This window comes from Typha angustifolia, chromosome 8 (genome assembly GCF_048772165.1).
Source record: "Typha angustifolia cultivar Huaian chromosome 8, ASM4877216v1, whole genome shotgun sequence".
NCBI lineage: Eukaryota > Viridiplantae > Streptophyta > Magnoliopsida > Poales > Typhaceae > Typha > Typha angustifolia.
In genome coordinates, this window is record NC_133246.1 from 4295560 (window position 1) to 4314116 (window position 18557).

Here is an 18557-nt window from a genome sequence, read left to right on the forward strand (position 1 = left end):
AGTGAGCCGAGATCGAGTAAAAACCGTAGAAGGGTCAGCTTAGTTTTTTTTTTTATATATATAAAAGTATGTATATCTTAGATGAGCTAACGCAGGAGACCATAACTCCTCATCATTTATGAACTCTCATCTCATATAGACTCATTTTAGAATTTCTATGAACTCAAAGTCACTGGTTTTATAATTATATATATATATATATATATTTTAAAATCTTTTTTATATTTAATCAAATCTATTTTTTAAAAAAATAAAAATTAAAAAGTAAGATTAACTAATCGAATTCGAGACTTAGCCTCCAACAAACAAAACAAAGCTAGATTTCTATTCCAATTAGCTAGCAAATCTCCGGTTTCATTGGGATTTACAGCTTAGCCCCACTTTTATCTTTTCTCTTCATCGCCTCTCTCTTCTCATTGTCTATTTATTATAAATAATATTTTAGTCATTCGTCAAATTATCATTTTAACTTTATACCATATTAAATATAATTATTATGAATTATATTAGTATACAGTTAAATATACTTTATTATACTAATGTAAAAAATTAGAATAACTATACTGATAATAACCTTATCTATATAAATGAACTATCGAGGTATAGAGATAATGAAAAAATTACAAGTATTCGACGATTTATCGGGATCAATCTTCACACACTATCGACTTAACCTACATAATCCAGTTGTAAGAAATTTCTTTAATCACTCTTATAAATATAGTAGTTTGCACCAAATCTCTTTAAATCTAGTAAAGAGGAAGTTTTATGTGATATGTCTGTAAGAGACTGTGGCTTAATCAATAGATAATTTGATATAATTATCACAAAATACTTTCAAATAAATTACAATTGACACTCCATTCTTTAAAATATCATTACTTGCTGGGGAATTATTCTAATTCTTTACATTCTGTCTACTAAATTTAAGTAACCATAAAAATATTTAAGTAGCAATGGTAAAAACTGAACTTATATTGCTTAAAATGTTTAGAAAGCTACCTAATATTGCATAATATCATATTATAAGATTTTTTTTGCAAGAACATTTTTTATGATAAATATTTTACACTTTAAACATCAATAAATAAAGGTATTCTTTCCCTGTTTCTCATTTATTTGCATTTGTTAACCTTAATAACTAGTTCTGAAAGGTTCAAAAGGTTTCTGTGACAATAATACTATTTTAATTTTTAAAGAATTAATTTGCAATTATAATATTTTAAAACATGAAGACAACCCATATCTACCGTCTGATGCGAATTCAACGGCCGGACAAAACCTTCGGTGTGATCCATCGTCCATTCTAAAGTGCGCACCGCCCGAACGGCTAAACCCCGTCAACTTTTTAAATCAACTAGTCCCCAACGGTCATTTCTCTCTTCTCTATCTCTCTCTCTCTCTCTCTCTCTCTCTTGCTGCCTTCGAAGTTCGAACTGTCTTCTAGATCTCTGTTCTTTTCTCTGTGTGAAACTCGTATCTATGGGAGGCCACAAGAAATCGCCGTCGTCTTCGTCGCCGTCGTCGACCTCCGACCGGCGGCAATGGCAGCGGATTTTTAGGTCCTTGGTGGAGATGCTGCAGTCGCTGCAGTCTCAGGTCGAAACCCTAGCCAGCGACCGCGAGTTCTTGGAGCGCTACGCTCAAGGCCAGCACGAGCGGTGGTCTTCCAGGGTTCGCCTCCTCGAATCCCGCATCGCCCAGGTGAAGCAGCTTTCGAAACCCTAAACCCCTAAGCGTTGGCCCTTTTAGCAATTTGGAGGCCAACTCTTGTCATATCTCTATTCCCCTCTCTCTTTGTGTGGTTCGAGTTTCTTTTGATCTCGTTTAGCTGTGGTGGCAGATGAAGGAGGAGGATAGGAAGGGGCGCCGGTTCCAGGCGGCGAAGGTGGAGCTCTTAATTGGGATGAAGCAGCGCGAGGCTATGTGCTACAAGAAGCAATCTGGTTCGATTTTTTTGTGTTCTTGAATTGCCTTTCTTGCATTTGGGTTCTTGTCTCGATTTTTCCTTTCCTTTTCCTCTTTTACTTTATAACTTTATGTTCTTTCGTTGCCTTTATCATGGATTTCTCTCTTGATGTACCACAGAAAGTGCCTTTGTTTGGCTAACAAATCGTGGAATTCTATGATTTTAAAGAACCCTTTTTTCTTTATGGTTTGGTGTATGTTTGTGTGGGTTATTTGAACAATAGGAATCAATATTTGAACAGATGCTTAGTTTGTACTTTATCCTAAGAAGATTTTATGGAGAGCGAGCTTTTGTCTTGTAAAAATTGATTTTCCTGTTAAATAGAGGGAACTTATTGTTCTTATTATGAAAAATGAATTATTTTCTAGAATTTTCTTTTGTAATTTTATTTGCTTAAAGATGTTTTTGCTGACTATTTGATTGCTATTTTGCTTCATTTTATCTTGTTTTAAGCAGAACTAGCTGAGAGTGATTTGGAGGATTTCCATGCTTGTTTGGGGGTTTTGACTGGTGAAATCTCAGCGTTTAAGGTACTTTTGTAACTTTGGAGTGCTGTCTTTTCTCTGTTGGTAAATTCAATAGACCTTGCGGATCCTTTTGGTTAGTTTTTTTGTTTCTTAGCATAAATCACTGTGTCATAGGAAAAAATGAAAGACAGAGAAGCTGATAAAGCACTTGCTAACATGGGGCTTATAGATACTTCCAACAAAGAAGGGCTTGAGCCTGCAACTTTAAGAGGGGAGATACAAAAACTAAAGCAGGCTTACAAGACTCTTAGCTCCAAGAAGGAAGTTGAAATTTCTGCCTTGTTAGCAGAAAAGGATTTTGTGTGGAATCAATTCAAGAAAATGGAAAGTGACTATGTTGGTCTTCTGAAGAGCAAAAGATTAGAAGCAGCACAAGCTAATGAAGCTGCTGAGAAACTTCAACTTAATTTAGAGGAGCTGCGGTCATCAGTCTGTGAGAAGGATGCTGACATTGCTAGGTTAGAAGCAGAACGAGCTAGGCTTGACTCAAACATGAGGAATTACAACCAGGAAGCTGAACAAGCAAAAGAGAAGATAGAGTTGCTTCAGTGTACTGTGGAAGAATTGAGTTCTCTGGCCAAAGAGAAAGATGACATAATTCTAAATTTGAAAACTGACCTGGCTAAGCTTGAGATGGATGTCATTAAGAAGTCCAGATTTTCTAAGGATTCAAACTCACAGAAGCCCTCGAGAAGTGCATTAGCCACACCAGCTAGGAGTAGGACAAGGAGTTCTGCAAATCGTAGCTTGGAAAGTGCAAAACCAGTAGGGCACCACTCAAGAAGATACTCGGATAAACAGATCTTGGAAAGTACAAAAGGTGGCACAAGTCGAAAGCGCAAACATGTTCATGGAGAGTCTTCTGGATCACGGACTTCTTCAGCAGTTAATGTAAGTTTACAAACAACCAGACCAGTAAATGATTACTTGATCTTGCCTTATTTTTCATCTGTTCTGCTGCTTAAGTTTTCCATCGGGCAATTTATGCGTAAGATAAGTTATCTTCCTTTTTTCTGATCCTGAGATCTCATTCTATGCAACCTCTGAACCAGTTTATCAATCAAACTGTCACTAATTTTATCTATATGTACTTAATCACTTAGGAATGAGCTTATGTAAATAACCACTGTTCCGGAGTATATTTCTGTTACTCTTAGTTGTTTCTGTTCTAATTTACATGTTTTTGGCTGACATTATGTGTACATTAGTTGCGCTTTAAGCCAGGCAGTAGAACTTTATATTAATTTCCTTATGCTCTGTACTGGTATTAGCTAGGTTTATGAGTTTTGCATATAATACCCTATGTTACTTTAAGAAAATACATGTATCTCAACTTATTGAACTAAAACAGTGTTCAGTTATCCATTTCAAGGAAGTTGGCAACTTCTTATCATTCTATGCTTTTATTATTGAAACATATAGATATATTGTTCACATCCAACATAGATTGTGCTTTATTCCATATCTAGATAATTTGTGCTCCATCTTAGATTGAAAATTGCCTCCTTTACATAAACAGTACCTTTGGCGTGTTTTGGCCCTATTTCTCAGCTTACTTCTTTTTGGTGTACAGTTAAATCTAAACTTTGACATATCTTTTTTGTGATATTTCTTTAATTCCACCATAAAATATGTTATAGCTTCATGATTTGAAAGCTATGGAAGTTATATTTCCTCAGTCAGTATGGACCTTTCACATTACTTAATTTCATAGTGGTTCCTATGTAATCATTGATATAATCAGAGCATTAGGAGCATATATTTGTAGGGGTTAAAGTTGCTAATGACTGATTAGTATCAAGAGATTATATGAGAACAGCTTTAGGCAAATCATCCCTTAAATCCTGCTAGATGCAAAGTAGGTTTTACCACTTAAGGGGACTTTGTGGACCAGTTCATGTATTGACCTTATAGCTCAGTAACAAGCTATGCTTCTGATGAGTGGGCCTTAGATGTTTAGTGCTTTGCGTATTATTCTATATTTGATGTCCTGATGTGAATAAGTTTGTCTTGTCATTATGATGAATTCCGAAAGTATCCCACGATATGGATTACAAATGAACCTTTTGCTGTTAGCAGTTAAATATTAATGAATATGAAGAATGCTCTTAGGAACTACCTGTAGCATTTAGACAACAAATCCATCACATCTCAGGTTTCCTATGTTCTCTTCATCAGAGTAGTTCCAGTGCACTTGTTCTAGTCATCACTTTCTGCAAGGAAGGACACTGCATATATCATTTTTCTCTTCTGTAGGAGCATGCTTATAAACAGTTTCTCTGCTTATTTTGTAATTCTTACTATTCCACTCTTCATCTTAGCATAAAAGAAAATAAACTTCTTGCTATGTTCCTGATGTTTTGTTCATTTGGAGACTTCCACTGCAGCCTAACTGAGACTCACCTGTATTGTCTTATTTTTCTTGTGATAATTTCTTCATTTCAATCTCGCTACTTTGTTATCATTATAATGCCATTTACTTTTGAATATTGTTGTTTCTACTTAAATGGATTCTACCAACTCCCGACAATATGGTTATAACTCTTAATTCTTGTGTAGGGACTTAAGCGATGTTCAGGACGGCTAGGGGGACAGGGAACTCCACCAGTAATCAGCCCAAGGTTGTTTTCTTCTGATTTCAAGGTTCCAAAATTGAAGAAAGTCTCCCCCACCCGTACTCTAATCTAATATTGACACAGGCACATATTATGTATTTTCCTTACATTTTATTTGTATTTAGCAGTCTAAGTTCCTCGCTTGATTTATGTATTCTCTGTAAATTACATATAATCCAATGTTCTTATGTATGTATATCCAACATCAGTGTCTTCTTCAGAAAAGGGGAATCTGCATCTGATGTGTATCAAATGGCTGGCAAGCCCAACTGCTTGTTTCATGTAGCTTAAATTTGACTGGATTTTTGCTTGTTCTGAATTAATGAGCACAAAAGAGAATTGACAGTATTAGAAGGCGTTTTTCTTTATAAAATAGCCTACAGACTAAGTAGTCATTGATGATTTAAGATACAAAGTAGTTCCGGAGGGGAACTAGTTCATTCCTTACAACGGCATTGTAATCATATAGTTTCTGCATCCAACCCAAGGAGTAAAAAGATCAGCAATACCTAACACCAAGAGATCCCATGAGAAGGGCAAAAATGACTAGATAGACTCTGGCTACCACAACAAATGACAAGATATGTACTCATTAATCTCAACCCACATAAATCCAAAATCAACAAAAGCAAAAGATAAACAAAATCTCCATGTTACCATAAATTTACCAAACTAGTTTAGTTTAGCCAGAAGTTCCTCAATCATAGCAAAACAAATTCAAGCAGAAGACAGAAGTAGCAAGCTAAGAGGTCTTCTCTGCTTTGGCAGCAGTTGCAGCAGCCTGTCCCCTGAGACGACCTGTCCTCCTTGCAGCAATGAGACCCACCTTCTGTCCAGGAGGAGCATCGCGACGAACAGTAGATGCATGCCCAATGTGCTGATGATTTCCTCCTCCATGAGGATGCTCCACTGGGTTCATAGCCACACCACGAACCTTCGGCCAGCAGTTCCTCTTCACACGGAACTTGTGGTAAGCATTTCCAGCCTTCAGTAGGGGTTTCTCAGTTCTGCCACCACCAGCAACCTGTCCAATCATCGCCCTGCAACCACTTGGCACAATCTTCTTAGCCCCGGAAGGAAGTTTGACCCTGTAAAAGCATCAGCAGCATTTGAGTAAGCACCTGATGCCTGCTACATATTTAAGGAAGAACTCAAACACTAAACAAAAGCTGCACCTCAATTATTTCACATATACCGAAGGGCAACATTCATCTCAGTTATAAGAACAATTTACAAAAGGCTTTCATCAACAGGATAACTAAAGCTCAGAGCTGACACAGATGTTGGTTAAAAAAATTATAATTATCAGAACCGAACTGGACCAGGTGGTTGCAAACCGATAAACCGACCACCAAGCCCGTTAGGTTTTGTTATTAAAAATGCAACTAACACAGTAAAAACCAGCCAATGAAGTGGTTCAATCAGCAAATCCTGCAACTTAGACAAGTTTTTGCAAAACGAGCCTAAAGTGTAAAAAACACCTACAAGCTGTGCAATAATTGAGAACGGAAAAAAGTTCTATTTCATTTGTCAATCTTCTCTTTTAACATACAATGAAAGAATTTAATCAATAATCTATATATGACAATTTCTAGTTGTGATCTCTCACCAATACTTCTAGAATATTACGTCATATTTTAATTTCCATAGCATTCATTTTAAATCGGTTTAATTTACTAGCCCTCAAGAAGAAACAAGCTATTCGCTAACAACTACATCCATCCTACAATCTAAAAAATATCCAAATACCATCAAAGAGAACATCATCTAAATAAATTATTCGCTAACAACCACACACACAGAAAAGATAAAGTTATATCACCTTGACGTTCCATTATCCGGGTTATGGCTGATGACAATCGCGTAATCGCCCGAGGACCTGGCAAACACTCCGCGATCCCCTACATGGTGCTCGACGTTGCAGACCACGGCTCCCTCCGGCACGGATCTCAAAGGAAGCACGTTTCCGACCATGAGATTAGCCTTCCGACCGCAGTACACAAACTGCCCCGAGTACATGCCCTCGGCTGCGACGAAAAGCTCCTTCTGGTGCTTGTAGCGGAAGGGGTGGCGGAAGGTGAGGCGCGCGAGGGGCGCCCCCCGTCCGGGGTCGTGGATGATGTCGGTGACGACTCCCTTGATGTAGCCGTTGCGCTCGCCATAATCGAGGCTGCGGAAGCGGGCGGGGCCCTTCCGGTGGTGGGTGTGGGACCGGAAAATGGAGCCAGCTCCCTTACGCTGAGCCCGGATGACTCGCCCCATCGGAGGAGGTAGAGGAAGAGACGGAGGTGGAACAGGAGAATTAGGGTTTCTATATGAAAGGGGTTTTTATAGTTCACGGGGTGAATTGGTTGCCCTAGGTTAGGGAATGGGCCGGGCTATACTATCAAAGACCAACCCCGATCCAATATTGGGCCGATAGATCAATAATGGGCCTAACCCTACAAGTCCCCACATTTAATCTAATCTGGTTGGTGCGGGACTTAAATTGGAAATTTTATCCTATATTTTTTTGCCTTTATTATTATGAATTTTTTACAAATCACACCCTATACTTTTACTTATTTTATCATTCACACCCTGTCCGTCTTTGAGAATTTTATAACAGGACTCCTCGTTTTCTTATTTAACACCCTTATTAATAAAAGAGAATGGTGAAGAAGATGATAGAGGGATATAAAAAATAAGAAAGAATAGTAAAAGCATTTTAGAAATTTAATTATCATTAGTTAGTAAAAATAACATCAAAATATTAAATGAAAATTATAGAAAAAAATAAAAAGTCATATTACAAAATTCTTAAAAATAGGATGTGAATCATAAAATAGTTAAAATATAGGATATGATTTATAAAATTCCCTATTATTACTAAAAGTTACCATGCTTATTCTGTATCTTTAGTTATCTTAATCTTTTTATATGATAACGGACAATTAATAAAACTAACGTTAGGGTACTTGGAAGGTATTTTAGGTCAGATATAAAAGTCGAACGATAAATTATCTTAGAAAATAATGCACGATAACTGTATAGGAACTACAGTTCATAAAAAATAATGTGTAAAACCCATTTGGTAGAGTAGAATAAGTGATTTTTCATAATAAAACTTATTTCCTTTCAGAAAACCTATGTCAAATATAAAACAAGCAAATAGAATAAGAAAACGGAATAAGTGGCACTTATCCATTGTCGTAACCAATTTTATCCTTCTAATAATATATTAGAATACAGTACCGAACCGTAATATGACTATAATATAGTTATTGAATTGCTGAATAATAACGTGACTATAATATAATATATTGGAGTTATAATGAAAATATTTTTGATATAGGATATCAATTTGTAATACTATTTGTGATACTATCTATAATGTTATATTGTGTGAATTATGATATATTAAATCAAATTATTTTTTAGCCAAAAATTCTAAAAATAATTATGATAATATAATATAATAGTTGTAAATAAAATAATTATAACTTTTAAACCTATTTAGAAAAAATAATAAATATTTATTTATTAAAGTAGGAAAAGAATAGTACAATTAATTTAATTATTTTTATTCTTCATCCCGACTATCGCATTATTCTTCTTTCCTCCGTTGCACACTTCTTTGTGTGAGATGTGTCATTAATATAATCCTACCGGGCCGGGTTGGGCTTGGGACGAGCCAACTGAGATAGGGCACTGTGTTTGCCGGCTCACCCGCAAGTCGGACTAGAATAGTCTAACACATTACAGCGTATTTGCCAATGAGACGGTGGGCTGGTCTTAATGGGCGTGTAGGATTTCTGAGGCCACGCCAGACATGGTATGGTTGATGACCGGCAACAGCTAAGGATTAGAAGACTACAGTGGTGATTATCCTCCTAGCTCTGCTCGCCCGACGAGCTCTTCTATAAGGGTCAACTCCTACCCCTCTGACTCTCCCCGAGGATCGCTGTGGTCCGCGCACCCTCCTCCTCTTCTCCTCCTCTACCTCCTCTTTCGCACCACTACCTCCTCCCGCGACTCCAATGACAACACCTCCCCCTCCTTCATCGCCAATAATAGTGGTGGAGAAGCATCAGAGAGAGGAGGTGAAATGACAACAATTATAGAATACTAAATCCAAATCAAACTTCCATGAACAATGGCAGAACCCTTCCCTTTAATCCAAAATCTCTATCAAACCAAAACTAGGAAGCCTATATACAAAGGAAAGAAAAATCAAATTTGTTGAAATAAAACACTAGAGGATGATGCCATGATGGGAGTAGCATAGCAAGTGAGCGATCTCTAGAGCAATTGAGGTGGAGGTGCTTTGCTGTTGATGAGAAACTGAGAATGGAGGTGAGCTATCTCTTTTTGTGAACCTATGGGAAGAAGAGGATTGTGGACATATGGGAGAAGAAGAAGACCACTGGAAGTGGTTGTTAAGAAGAAGAAGAAGAAGAAGGTGAGCGTTCCCTTCGATTTTTTTTCTATTTTCTCCTTTTAGCCCTCTGTACTATGCAGTTTATTTTATTTTCATTGATTTAAAACATAGTAATGGACTGATGGACCTGTGGACCTGTGGTCTGTGGCCTAGCTATAGTTTTGGGTTGGGTTGACGAGCGAACTTCCAAGTCGGGCCTGGTGGGACAAAGGGCTCGGATCAGGCTGGGCCCAAATGGGTATTGGCAGGTTGGGCCGAACGACATAATTCTTGTGTGCAGCGTGTCATTAATATAATCCAAACATATTGTTGGCTGACTTGTCCCAAGGTCACCTCTCTCTCCTCTTCCTAAGTACATCATCAACCAAAGCTGCCAATTCCTCGTTGGCGGATCTCGTCACGCTTCTTCTCTCGGTCTCTCCGCCCTCCTCTTCCTTCCCCTTTATAATTATATCTCTCCCTCTCTCCTTCTCACAGAACTCGAAGCAAGAACTCCATTTCGCCGTTCAAAAAGCAAAGATGGCAACCTTCTCTGCCATCAAAATACTCCCACACTATCCCACCATCACCGCCCGATCCATCTCCGACAACATCAAACCCTCCTCCCCCTTCCTCTCTACCCCTTCCCTCTCCTTCCCCCTCTCCTCTTCCTCCTCTTCCTCCAAACCGCTCCGTTCTCCCCGCCCTCTTCTCGCCTCTTCTTCTGACGTCCTCAGCAGCAAGAAGCCCCTCAGCTCCAACTCCTCCCCTTCCAATCCGGTACGCCCACCTCCCAAAATTCGACTTTGATCGCTGCCCACCTCCCAAAATCGCATCTTTCGCAATACCCATCTGCCGATCTGATCGAATTTCTGCTGTTTTTCTTTGGCTTTTGATCAGGTGGTGACGAGAGAGGAGTCTTTGGAGCTCTACGAGGACATGGTTCTCGGCCGCGCCTTCGAGGATATGTGCGCCCAGATGTACTACCGTGGCAAGATGTTCGGCTTCGTCCACCTCTACAATGGCCAGGAGGCCGTTTCCACTGGATTCATCAAGCTGCTCTCCACAGCCGACTCCGTTGTGAGTACATACCGCGACCATGTCCATTCCCTGAGCAAAGGTGTTCCGGCCCGCGAAGTTATGGCCGAGCTCTTCGGCAAGGCCACTGGCTGCTGCCGTGGCCAGGGCGGCTCAATGCACATGTTCTCGGCCCCTCATAACGTCCTCGGTGGCTTTGCTTTCATCGGCGAGGGAATCCCGGTGGCCACCGGCGCCGCCTTCTCTGCCAAGTACCGCCACGAGGTTCTTAAAGAGTCTGGCCCAGATGGCCTTGATGTTACCCTCGCATTCTTCGGCGATGGGACTTGCAACAATGGGCAATTCTTTGAGTGCCTTAACATGGCTCAGCTTTGGAAGCTGCCCATTGTGTTTGTTGTGGAGAATAATCTGTGGGCTATCGGGATGTCGCATCTTAGGGCCACTTCGGACCCGGAGATCTGGAAGAAGGGGCCCCCGTTCGGGATGCCCGGGGTTCATGTGGATGGGATGGATGTGCTCAAGGTGAGGGAGGTGGCGAAGGAGGCCATTGCGAGGGCGAGGAGAGGGGAAGGACCGACGCTTGTGGAGTGCGAGACATACCGGTTCAGGGGGCATTCCCTTGCTGATCCTGATGAGCTTCGCAAGCCTGGTAAAGAATTGTGCAGTTCTTGTAGACAAAATACTTCATATTTCTCTTATTGCATCAATCTTCCTTTGCTTGACGGTTCATATAAAAATTTTCATTCTTGTGAAGTTTCTTTTCTCAATTTATTATAACTCTACATAAGTCTGTGCTTAGATTTGTTATCTTTTGGAGCTCACGGACATATTAGTTTGTTGTAAAGCTTCTTTTTGGTTATCTTGTGTGATGCCTTCTCCTAGTGTAGAACTATTCAATATGCTTTGTTTTCTTATAGCATTGGGTTTATGATAATTATGAGGCACACAAATCATACTGCACTGTATCATTGAGATTAAATTTTTAGGATTAACTTTCTTCCTATTCTTTCATGTTTTATTGCAACAGTAAGGTGATTGATAATTTGATATATGCTTGTCTCAGTCAGCTGAAAACTAATTTCATGTTCTTTCAAGAATCATTATTGCAGAACATTAGCCTCTTAATTACATGAATCGACAATTTAAGAATGATTGGGTGTTAAGATTCAGTATATGTACACATATATGAGCAGATATAAACCTAGACATCAAACAAGTTCCTTACAAATATACCTATACTTTCTCTGGGATATGTATTTACGTATGCATTCACACAGTTGCTTGCTTGTAAACCTAGACATCAACCAAGTTGTCCTTTCAAATATAGCTATACTTTCTCAGGGATATGTATTTATGTATGTATTCATACAATGGCTTGCTTATTAGTGTAGGCATGTATTTATCAACATAGATCTATGGTAACAACTAGTATCCTCACTTTTTTGGGTTTTTTTTTTCTCTTATGCCTCATTGTATACAATTTGATGTTAGAGTGGTGTGTATCTGAGGCATATCAATCATTATTTAGATAATTCTAATTGTTAAACCAAATGCAGTGGAATGCCAATTTTCTTCATTTTTCTAGAGTTCCAAATGCTGGAATGGTCAAATTTCCTGCTATAGATTAACTGCAATTTGGCGCCTAAGTAGCACACACATTCTGATTTGCAAAAACTTTACTGATAATAATAAGTTCTACTTTCTCAAACAATATGCAGCATATGAATATTCTGATATTCGAATAGCTGAAATCGAAACTTAAGTTTACAATTAGTTGCCCTTTTTTTCTGAATTTGTTTAAAACATATAGAAATTCTCTAGTTTATAGTTGCCCTTGCAAAATTTATTTAAAAGACTATGTATCAGAATGATTTTCCTATTTGGTGGACCATATGATGAGATCAGATATTCTGAATTCATGAGTCATGTCCTTTAGTGTGATCTAGAGCATCTTAATGCCTGGGCAGGCGCAAACAAGCGATCACTAGTTGAGCGATTTTTATTCGCTAAAAGGAGTCTCTTGTGACTTGTAGTTTAGATCTATCTAACTTGAATTTTGTTCTGCAAATGCTTTGTTTTTTGGACATCCAAATCTTTGTGGAAAGTGAGAATTGGTCAGTATCCAGAAGTATTGCTCACCAGCTAGTACAATAGAAGTTGTTGTTCTCTTCGGACCATCAAATAAAGAAAATATATATACATATATGTTTGTGCATTTCTTATAGATGTGGCCAATTTATTTTCAAAATGTTCTCTTTGATGTTTTTAGATTTTCAAACACATGGTTGATTAGGATAGTTCTGATATTGAAATAACAAATAACAAATGACTTGTTAAGCTCATGTTCTTTTTTTGACAGATGAGAAAGCTCGTTATGCTGCACGAGATCCCATCACAGCCTTGAAGAAGTACATTCTTCAACACAACCTGGCAAGTGAATCTGAGCTGAAGACTATTGAGAAAAGGATTGATGAGGTAATTGAAGAAGCCGTGGAATTTGCTGATGCAAGCCCTCCTCCTCCTAGAAGTCAGCTACTGGAAAATGTGTTTGCAGATCCCAAAGGTTTTGGTATCGGTCCTGATGGGAAGTACAGGTGTGAGGATCCAAAATTTACCCAAGGCACTGCTCAAGTCTAATGATTTAAGCAGTCATATATTTGCCTCAGTTTTTTGATAGTCTGTTCCGAATTATATGATCATTTTATCAAACTTTCCTAGCCTTGATCAGTCTGTAAGTTCATTCATTATTAACTTATGAGCTATTCTGTGTTTGAACATTTACTCATTAGTAGCTAATGATCGCCATTTATTTCATGGTAGCTCTATTCCGCAGAACTTCATTCTCATAATTCTTACCGTCGAAGATGATCAGGATATGTATGTGGAGTTGTGTAAAAATTCAGCTTGAACTGTATTATCTTTGGAGTTGTTAACAGTATATGTTTGCAAGTTCTATATGAATAGAATTCACAGGACGACAAGCAATAGTATCCTATTTATATATGTATAGTGCCATTGCCTCATCCTTTGAGGTCTCCTGTCTTTTTCACTATCTCCTGAAACGCCTGTATCAAGGATTTTTCTTGCCGCCTCATCTTTTATCCTAGTTTGAGCTCATCTTTAAGATAAGATGTCGCTTTCGGAACTTTAATTTTAATTGCATCTTCCAAAAGTTTGGCTTCTCTTGAGATGCTGGTAGCTGTGAGCTCATATGGATAAGAATATAAAATGCAAATAATTTTATTTTCTTCCTCCTCTTCCTGAGCTAAATCTCAGATAATATGCATTGCTTTAAGTTATATATCAATTTTGCTTCTCGCAGACACTATCAACTTTCAGGGATAAGATACAAAAATCATCTCAATTCGACCTTTCACATTAATTGGAAAAGAGGAGGGAAATCGATCATCGACAACAAAAAATAGCACTATATCTGAGGTTCCTCTTTTGATGAAGCAAACATGATACAATCACTTCTCGCTGCTGTGCAATGCTTTTATAATCTCAGCAGAACTGATTGCTACAATCCTGTTAGATAACTAATTACCTAGTTACCAAGCAAATTTCTAGCAGAATACAAGGGAAGGATGGCTTGCATAATCTTCTCTTTACAATTTCCTCCCGAATTTCGCAAACCTTCTTGCAACTCCAAATATAACTGCCTTTGTTATCAGACCATGGTCTAGGGTACAAGCCAGTGCCACAGCACCGCCAACTACCAGGAACTTCGGGATGCTCCCTGCCCAATGCTTTGGTTTCTCAGCTTCTACGACATCCATGGATGAACTGGTATCTGTTTCCATGGATCTAAGGTCGTCGACGCTGAATTTTGTGTTGATTTGTGCGATGGAGGCACAGCGTGATACCGGCTCATCCAAGGTCCTTGCAATCTGGTACGCTCTGAGGCCAGGTTCAATCCTTTTGACACAACCCCACATTCCCTGTCGAACACCTAGCTTTGCTATTTCCCACGGGATGCCCATGTCCTCATAATGGAATAAAAGCACCTCGCATGCGGTCATCTGGTTGTCTCCTCTACTCGACTCAACTGTTCAGCCAAAGATACGAGCGTTCATCAAAAGGGGATATCAAACTCACAAATAATCAGAATAAGGCATCTGCGTGTGTATAAAAGAGAAGAAAAAGGATGCCATAGAGTGGACTCTAACCTGCACGGATGCACCAGCTGGAATAATACAAGTCAACACGCCTAGGTTTGTTACGTCTTGGAACCGAGGATCGTGGCACTCCCTGTAACATGTTTTCCTCAAATTAATACGTCAAACTAAATAGAGAAAAGAATAACAAATATGCAGCTAATAAAAAGTTAATATAAAACATGACCAAAACAGGACCAATAGAAGGATAATGTAAAATGGACATTCTTCCCTCATACTATTGATAGAAAACAAACAGGATCATGTTATTACTCTACAACAAAAAACTTTGGGACAAGAGAAACAATCCCTTAAAAAAGGAAATTACATAATAACTCCTCAAGAATGACAAAAGAAACATTCAAAAGGACACCGTGAGAAGGAGAATCACAAATTCACAATAAACTTCCAGAGAAAGTAATTTAAAGAAATGCAGGAAGAGGATCAATCGAAGGATGAACATTTGATTGTGAGAGACTCTTATTTTGCTGAAATATCAAATGGGTATATAAAAAATAAAGAGGAGCATTAGCCTGACTATAGAAATTCAATTAGCCATATAGTCTTTCTAATTCATTGATGCAATACGATACATCAAGACAGATAACATGGAACTGAAAAGTGAAAATAATCAAGACAGTGTGTCATGGTACATTTGTATTTTTAATGTTTACAGCACTATAGAAAGAAAGGTGTCCAGTGAGGGTGATTCAGTGTCAGCAATGAGAGGATATTTACGGGGTATTCATCATCAAGTTTACTGTATCAGATTCACAACAGAATCCAAAATGAATCATCTTATGATGAACTTGTTTGATTGTAACACCTAATTTAAAAAAAGTAGAAAATCCCTAAGAAGGAGATGTACGAAAAAGAAGTCAAATCCATGCAGACTAACAATTTCATCAACAAAAGTCAAATATCCCGAAACTGTTCCCTATAAGCTTACAGCTCCCCTCTGATAGATTCCTACATTGAAGGTTTATAAAAAGTTCCTGCCACTTAACTACTTGTCATCAATTTTGATCTTTTGATTTATAATCCATCATATAGTAAGTTTGAAGAAGTAAATGGAGTAAGTGAATCCTTCACGAAGCGCCTTATAGTGTGAAAATTTTGGCTTATGTAACCAGCCAAGTAATGATCAAATAATTAGTTCACTGCCTTCATGAAACAAACTACCACCCAAGACAGGTAGTTCACTTTTTTGCAAGACCATGCACGAAGGAATTCTTTGACAAGAAAACCAGTCTAATGTAAGCCATATGCCTATGATAAAAAAAAATTTGGTTGAAATAGGAATATATTACTTAATTGAACAATTTGATGTCAAAAGTTCTCCTACAATGATATGAACAAAGAGCGAAGAAAGAAAAGTTGGACTCATTGAGCTGCTTTTGAGCTTAAATTTCAAATTATGAATCAAATGTCAGATACAAATTTCTAAGCAAGTAGAATAATAAAATTTGTAGATTCTGAAAATTTCATCAAGCTTACACTAAAGACATGAAAAAGAATGAACCACATATAAAAAAATTTAAAAGCAAGGAAAATATTTCTGATGGAATTTCTCTGCATAATCAATTTGCAAGTATCATATGCACATTATCGCTCATGTTGTTCATAACAAAAGGAGAAGTTGCATAAATTTGTAAGCACATGTGATCAACATAATATAGTATAGATTTTCTTCTTGGAGGTTCAATGTTCTATTCTAATATGACCACATGAGAGGGGAGTCCAAGATTAAATTCCTATCAAATACCTTTGTCACGCAGTAATATGTTCTTCCTGTCTGCCAGATGCGACGCCCAATTATGTACTCCCTATCACTACAGAAGAAAGGAAACTGCAAGGCAAACTAAATGAATAAGGCAACAAGAAAATAATACAGATAGCTACAAAAATGTAAACAATGAACTCACACCTTCCGAATCCAATGAACGACCATTGTCCCAGTTGTTGGACACTCTTCCAAAGTTTCATGGTGGAGTAGCATATCATCCCAACCATTCTTCATCCGGAATTCATCGTCCCAGAAGAAATCCCTAACAACTTCTGGTGCTGCATCCTCGAAGATCGTGCTACTGCGATATTGTGGAGGACCCGTCTGGCACAAACTTAAGAAACTAAGCCAGACGCATACAGTTTAAGCTCATAATAGAGGAACAAAACTAGTTCCTCAATCTGATTAAACAAGTTTTTTCTTATCCCAAGAGCATCTGAATAGCCAGCATAGCAGAAAGAAACGAATCCTGCACTCCAAATGAAAACTAACTCAATATACCTCGGGATCTCGTCGCCATGCTTGATATCTCATGTTAGGCAAGGACTTCTCCATCATTTTAAGCCACGCCGGGCCGCCATCTCTCACCTCAACAAGGCGGCACAAGTGCTCTAAATCCTCCCCGGTCACCGCCAATTCATTGGGTCGGGCCACCGGATTACTGCAAAATCCACAAACACCAGAACCCCCAATCAGAACCTACATCTGAAACGCACTATGCAAGCAATCCATCAACACCAGAACAATCGAAAACGTTCCACACAAAAAAGACCCAACTTTTACACCTACCTCACTGCGAATTCCTTCTCCTTTGCAAAGACCGCCTCCTCCAAAGACTCATTAAACGAAGATGATGCGCCCAACCTAACCTTCTCTTGACCAACCAACCCCGCCGCCCACCTCGGCCTCCACGCCCACCCAAGCAGCAACCCCACCAGCACGGCGATCCAAAGCGGCGCCGCCAATAGAGAGAGCTCCACCAGCGCGTCGAAAACCGTGGGCTTTTGCAGAATCCCCACCAGGGTATCCAAGATTAGCGCCATCGGTCAAAACCCCAGACGGGAAGCAATGCAAAGAACGATAGAGACCCTCGATTCCGTCGCGATTTGATCGGGCGATGGAGCTCCGCGGCGTGAATTCGAGGGTTCTGGCCTCCAAGGCGCGACCTTGGAGAGTTAGTAATGGGAAGATAAAGGAGGAGATAGAAGAATAAGGAAGGAGTGGAGGAAACGAAGGGAGAAGATATTGAAAAGGAGATAAAATGATAATTAATATGGAAGCAAAGCAACAAAAAAGAATTGAGAAGAGAGAGAGAGAGAGAGAGAGAGAGAGAGAGAGAGAGAGAGAGAAGACAAAGGAACGGAACAACGTGAGAGGCCAGAAGCTCTTTGGATAAGGATTTGGGAAGAGGCAAAGCCTCTTCTTCGGATTCCTGTAGGTCCAAAATTAACAATTTTCAAAGTAATCAATGGAAATAAGATCAAAATAGAGACTTTTATTCTGGATATTAGAAATCCTAAAGAAAATCTTACATAATCATTTAACCCCTCCAAAAATATTTATTTTGCGACTACGCCCTATCGAACTTTTAAACAATTACAAAATAATTTCAAATAATTTCAAATAATTTATATCCCCAGAAAAAGTCCATAGCGGATAGAAAATATTGTTTTTAAAAGTTCCACATATAAAACTCACATTATTCATCACATAATTTGTAGAGCTCCAAACCAAGGGATTGATTTAGTTTTTTTTTTTTTTTTTTAATTTCCCTAAAAGAAAAGATGGAATACTTGATTCACTGAAATTAAAGATGAATTCGTGATTATTAAATTCTAAAACTGAGATTCAAGAGACTTAATTTCTTAGTCATACTACTCAATTGATCAACGTAGGAGAAAAGGATGGCTTAGTTTTGTGCACCGTCCTCGCTTTGCTCGTTAATTGACTATGATTAGTCGCCTAATTTTGACCTTGGAATTGGGAATGCGAGTCTTAAAAATACTTAGGAATTGGGTGCTGGTGTAACAACCGGCGGCAGTCTTAGGTGCAATAGGAATAAGATG

At 38.5% G+C, this 18557-nt stretch overlaps 4 protein-coding genes across 4 annotated transcripts; 2 read left to right on the plus strand and 2 right to left on the minus strand.

Annotated features, from left to right (window-relative positions):
• Positions 1–1280: 1280 nt before the first annotated feature.
• On the plus strand, positions 1281–5536 carry LOC140765776 (uncharacterized). Its single transcript, XM_073105003.1, has 5 exons — positions 1281–1704; positions 1844–1946; positions 2426–2499; positions 2611–3387; positions 5056–5536. The coding sequence occupies exons 1-5, from the start codon at positions 1483–1485 to the stop codon at positions 5182–5184; spliced, it is 1305 nt and encodes a 434-aa protein (XP_072961104.1). The 5' UTR covers positions 1281–1482; the 3' UTR covers positions 5185–5536.
• Positions 5537–5747: 211 nt separating this feature from the next.
• LOC140765777 (large ribosomal subunit protein uL2-like) lies at positions 5748–7412 on the minus strand. Its single transcript, XM_073105004.1, has 2 exons — positions 6934–7412; positions 5748–6199 (listed from the first exon to the last, which is right to left on the minus strand). Exons 1-2 carry the CDS (start codon positions 7371–7373, stop codon positions 5854–5856), a joined length of 786 nt encoding a protein of 261 aa, XP_072961105.1. The 5' UTR covers positions 7374–7412; the 3' UTR covers positions 5748–5853.
• Positions 7413–9865: 2453 nt separating this feature from the next.
• Positions 9866–13488, plus strand: LOC140766256 (pyruvate dehydrogenase E1 component subunit alpha-3, chloroplastic-like). The gene is made up of 3 exons (XM_073105749.1): positions 9866–10290; positions 10411–11197; positions 12908–13488. The coding sequence occupies exons 1-3, from the start codon at positions 10051–10053 to the stop codon at positions 13183–13185; spliced, it is 1305 nt and encodes a 434-aa protein (XP_072961850.1). The 5' UTR covers positions 9866–10050; the 3' UTR covers positions 13186–13488.
• A 482-nt stretch (positions 13489–13970) lies between these two features.
• Positions 13971–17744, minus strand: LOC140766257 (uncharacterized). The gene is made up of 6 exons (XM_073105751.1): positions 17281–17744; positions 16993–17152; positions 16633–16815; positions 16471–16554; positions 14718–14799; positions 13971–14596 (listed from the first exon to the last, which is right to left on the minus strand). Exons 1-6 carry the CDS (start codon positions 17532–17534, stop codon positions 14157–14159), a joined length of 1203 nt encoding a protein of 400 aa, XP_072961852.1. The 5' UTR covers positions 17535–17744; the 3' UTR covers positions 13971–14156.
• Positions 17745–18557: the final 813 nt, after the last annotated feature.